At 40.6% G+C, this 5,000-nt stretch overlaps 1 protein-coding gene across 1 annotated transcript in view; it reads left to right on the top strand.

Moving 5' to 3' along the window:
- The window catches only part of LOC138048871 (uncharacterized), a 10,296-nt gene that overhangs the window by 4,832 nt on the left and 464 nt on the right, over positions 1 to 5,000 (top strand). The window contains exons 2-3 of the mRNA XM_068894984.1: positions 210 to 1,358; positions 3,459 to 5,000. The exon at positions 3,459 to 5,000 is cut by the window's right edge and continues 464 nt beyond it. Coding sequence (XP_068751085.1) covers positions 222 to 1,358; positions 3,459 to 4,010 — 1,689 coding nt within the window. The 5' untranslated portion in view covers positions 210 to 221 and the 3' untranslated portion in view covers positions 4,011 to 5,000. The remainder of the gene's footprint in view (positions 1 to 209; positions 1,359 to 3,458) is intronic.

The raw sequence follows: 5,000 nt of genomic DNA, 5'->3' as shown, positions 1-5,000 counted from the left end.
ATAACAACAATCAGGCTAAATGGTTCCAAATGCTTGTGGAAAAAAAAAAACGCTTATTAGAGATCCATTCTTTTTGTCCACCAACCTTCACTTAAGGGTTTCTTGGGTAATTTATTTTGTACTGAACCTTGAGAGACAAGATAAAAAATGACCGGCCACAAAAATATGCTAGTTATACTTAGTTGTTATTAAATTTCTTTTCAACCCAGGGTCCTTACAAAATGGGTGGTAACCAGTCAAATCTGCCTCAAAAACCTCTGGGGTTTGAATACATGTGCATTGCTGTTCGTTCACTCGACAAACTGCGCATTGTCCTCGGAGGTGACTATGAAATAAGCATCATGCGGCAGGTCATTCAAGAAACTTGGCCCAAAGGAATTCAGGAAGAAACTTTCCGAATGAATGGAGTCCATGAATTTAAACTGAAAGGCTTCCCATTTTCTTCTGGCAGTTCATCAAGCAATGCAATAGCATGCAGGAGAATGGTAGAAAGAATTCTACATCGGCTTTACCGAGACGGATGGAAGCTCCAAATGTCCAGTAATTTGACCCAAACAGAGGATATGACGACCTGGTTCTTCAGAAAAGTTCCAGTTGCAAGCTTCCCATCCAAACCATTTCTCGTTGTGGGTCTTAGCAGCTATGACAGCTTGATGATAATGAATGCATCAATGGATCTTCACCAGCTTTTCAAAAATGCCATTGAGAAGTCATGGCCTAAAGGGATTCAGAAGTGGACATATGAAAATGATGTCCTGGTGGTCAAACTGAAAGGATATGCATGGCGTCCCGATGGGGAAGACACAGTGCACTCACGAGTTTTAATAAACACGATCATTGCTGACCTTTTCCAGCAGCAGTGGAAACTATATGGAAATTCCAACTTCAAAAGTGATGCTAATACGTTCTTCTTTGAACATGACCCAAACTTGCCAGTCGGTCAGCCATCCCCAATGCAGTTTGTCATCAGCTTCAACAGTCATGACCTACTCAGGGTGATCGGTGCCCCAGAGAACTTAATTTCTGCTGTCCGCAACACCATTCAGGGCCATTGGGTGAGAGGCATCCAGAGAGAGTCTAGTTATGCTGGAAGCTGGGAGTTTAAGCTCAAAGGCACTCCTTGGTGGGCAGATGGACAAGAGGCAGTAGAATCACGATATTTGGTCCTGAAAGTGATGGAGTCTCTACAAGCATATGGATGGAGTCCAATTGCTGCTATTGACAGTTCAAGGAAGGATTCAGACAAGAGTGCCTTGATTTTCAGGCAGTCACAACCCAGGCAGTCTCCATTTTTCTGTATCAGTCTGAATGAAACTGACAAGCTGAGATTGATTAATACACCAGATGATGTAACAAAGGTACGAGGCCATTATAATTTTGATTTAGTTTCAAAATTTTAACAGAACATTCTACTTTCTACAGACAGCTGCTGCAGTTGATTTACTGTATACTTTGCTCATGGATGCCTCAAGTGGTTAAGTTCCTATCACTACCCACTTTATTTATTCTCTGAAATTGTCCCAAATACATTGTGTTATTTTTAGAACCTTTTGATCTAAAATTCACTTTTTTATTGGCCTTGAAAGAAGGGAAAAATGTTTAAACTTTGATCCATAACCAAGCAATGAACTCAAGGGCATTTCTTTGATTGCACTCATGTGATAGGACGGCCTAGGAAAAATGTAAAAGTTTTGCATAATAATAGAGTCAAATTCCCAAAAGACTTTTTCACTATTGTTCTTTCCACCAAAATGGCTGCTGTGACATCAGGTGCAGTCAAAGAATGGGTTCGATACCAGGTTGACGTCACAGACTGCTTTGCATCTTGATAGTTATTTGAAAAGTGCAATGCAAAGTGACTGGTGACATCAACCTGGCAGGGAATCCATACTCCTTCATTGCTTGGTCATTGACATAAGTGATCAAAGTACGACCACTTTTCCAGTCTTATCATGGGTTTGCACTTAACAATGTAATGTAATTTAAACAACCAAGTCCTGGGCTATCATATCATCTGGACACTGGTGACGTGGGAGTTAATAAATATAACCTACACAAAGTGAATGCAGGATAGAGTGTATATTCTATTTGAGAGGTTGGCTAAATGCAATTTAGGCACAAGGTTAACCTCAAGCCAATGCTGCCAGCGGTCTTACTCATTCTCACACATCTGTGGGGTGCCCCTAGAATTTGCAGGGGCTTTCATACATAGCTTTGAGTTCTAGCAATCGTTGTGGATGACTTCTTTTTTGAGCGAATCTTTGCAGATGTATTAGTCCCGCCCTCCCTTCCCTCGGGGCAACTTGTGTTAGAAGGTAAGTTCTGGGTTAGGTAAGCATTTCCACTGGACTTGTTTCAGTGTGACGGTGCCTGTTAGTGGCTGCTTCTGGGGTGGTTCCTGCTTGTGGGGTTGCCATGGATACCTCCCTGCTGGGCCTGGGTGACCTCAGGCCCTTCCCTGCTAACTTAAAGGTACCAGTTCCCAAGCTCATCAGTTGGCGATGAGTTTAAATACCTTTAAAAGGAAGAGTTGAGGTAAATTGATGTTTAGAAAGGTGGTAGAAAGAAAGGTTTAGAAAGGAGGAAGTGAAATGAGAAACTTACGCAGTTCCGAAAGAGGTGTGAAAAATCCAGGCACGAACTGGACATGAAACCATGAATGTGCATTTCTGCAGCCTGCCCTCTGTCATGTCATCAGACTCATCCCATTCAAGTCTCGATTTTTTTCAGGCCACTGTCACAACTGCATAAGTTGCTATTTCACTGCCACCATCTTTCTAACATCAATCATCTCAATTTTGCAGTTTAAATACCAGTATGTGATAAATTATCATTAGTTATTATATACTAAAACAGTGGATAGTGATGAAGGTGTGCTCTGATTGGCTGCTCAAACTCTGGCTATCCTTTTCTTTTCACCTCCAAGGAACTCGCGCAGGATTTGCTCCTGAGGATGTTGTTATATTGATCTCACTGTTTTCATATAATACTGAAACTACATTTATTTTGTGGCTAGGTAAATATCCACCTGACCAGTTACCGTCACTGTGGTGAATATATAAACAATAGCCTTCATTTGGCGCGAAAATATGCTCGGATATTTGTCCGCGGACATTATCTGTTCCGAGAATATCATTGGGGAATATCCTCGGATATTCCCCAGTTTTAGCTGGGGAATATTCGCCCACTTGACGCGCTTAGACCAATCGCGCGCGAGCGAAAATATTTGATGGATTATAAAAGTTGTTAATGCATTAATGCAGGAGATCCTCCAGGTCAATATTGCAAGTAGACGAACTTCAGGTCTTTTATCCTGGGATATGGTGCCTTTGTAATGAATGTAAATTATTTTTTTCGAATTCAAAGTTCAGTAAGCATTATACAACTATGTGATTATCTGAGTAAATTTGTTTTATGCTTAAAATGGACCTTTTTTTTCCTTATTTAAATAATTACAGCTTTGCCAAGATGTTATCCAAGCTCAATATGTCCTTGGCACCCAGAGAGTACAGATGTATGGTAAAAGTTTGGAATTCAAACTTTTGTGCAACCCATGGAGTTGTGGAATTAACGGCCATGATGGACTGCATGGCAGAAATTTGCTCTGCCATCTTATCTCTGCTCTTGGAAGCCTGCGATGGGCACCAGTATTATCAGCAGATGTGTCAGCAAAATACATACACCAAGACAAAGGAGATGATTATCCGATTGATGTCGACAGTCTATTTTTCACTTATGATCCTGCCACTGATACAGGACCGCCATCTGTTCCGCCACCATTTGCTCAGCCGTACTCCCAGGGATTTGGTCAGCCATATCCTCAGCCACCCCCTCAGGGATTTGGTCAGCCATATCCTCAGCCACCCCCTCAGGGATTTGGTCAGCCATACCCTCATCCACCCCCTCAGGGATTTGGTCAGCCATACCCACCACCACCAGCCTATGGCTTTGCTTCACAGGGTGCCCCACCTCCTTTAAATCCAGCCTATGGAGCTTTTCCTCCTCAATGATTTATTACCAGTAGTAATACTGCTAATTTTTGCCATGAATAATTATTGCTCACATTTTCAAAGTGCATCCCTCGCTTTTATTCTTACTTGATTGTTCTGGGTGTTGAGAGACTGATGCATTTGCAGAAGATTACATAATACCTATTTATTATAACGGCTTAACGTTGTTTTTAATCCTTGTGCTTGGTTATATTCAGCCCGTGTCTCTTTGTGGCATCAATTTTCAGGGCTGCCCAACAATAATTTTCGGTCAAATATGTCTTCAGGAGAGTCAGTCAAAATGTGCTAACAAGGAGCTGAGAAATGTCTCTAAAAGGCTTTTGGCTTCATTTGCTCATTAAGTAACCTTGAATTTTACTCAGTTTCGGCTAAATCTGTTATGGTTAATTTTGTGATTACGCTTACCTTTTTTGAGTATAAAGAGTGCAGTTGATCAAAACTGACGTTTTAAGTAAAAAAATACACCATTCTTGGCTTGCACCCACATGACATGGCAGCCATGTTGGTTGGCAAGTCAACACAATTCTTTTCGCATAATTTGCATAATAATAAAGTTTAGTTGGAACCCAGTGGAGAGACAGGTTATTGTTCTTACCCTCCAATATGGCTGCCATGACGTGAGATGCAAACCATCAATACAGGAAATTCATTATAATTAACAGTCCAGATATACCAAATATTCACAAGAATGTGTTCCATCATATACGAAGTAAAATGGGCATAGCTGTCCTTTGTAGTTTAACCGTGACACTAGAAGAAATCGTTAGCAAAATAATTCTTCGTTGCTACTTGGAATTCAGAGGAAAAACAATAATATGGCATTGTCAATAATATGTGATTGAAATAACAAAATTACTTGTTTTCTCGGAGCCTTTCTCACATCACATACCAATAATTATTAATTAGCAAATATTCAACGTACATATTTTACCAATATTTATTATAATATACAATGGTACTCTTCATTTTGGGTGTGAGAGAGTTTAGTGT

This window comes from Montipora capricornis, chromosome 5 (assembly GCF_036669925.1).
Source record: "Montipora capricornis isolate CH-2021 chromosome 5, ASM3666992v2, whole genome shotgun sequence".
Taxonomy (NCBI): domain Eukaryota; kingdom Metazoa; phylum Cnidaria; class Anthozoa; order Scleractinia; family Acroporidae; genus Montipora; species Montipora capricornis.
This window is presented reverse-complemented; position numbering and strand designations above follow the sequence as displayed.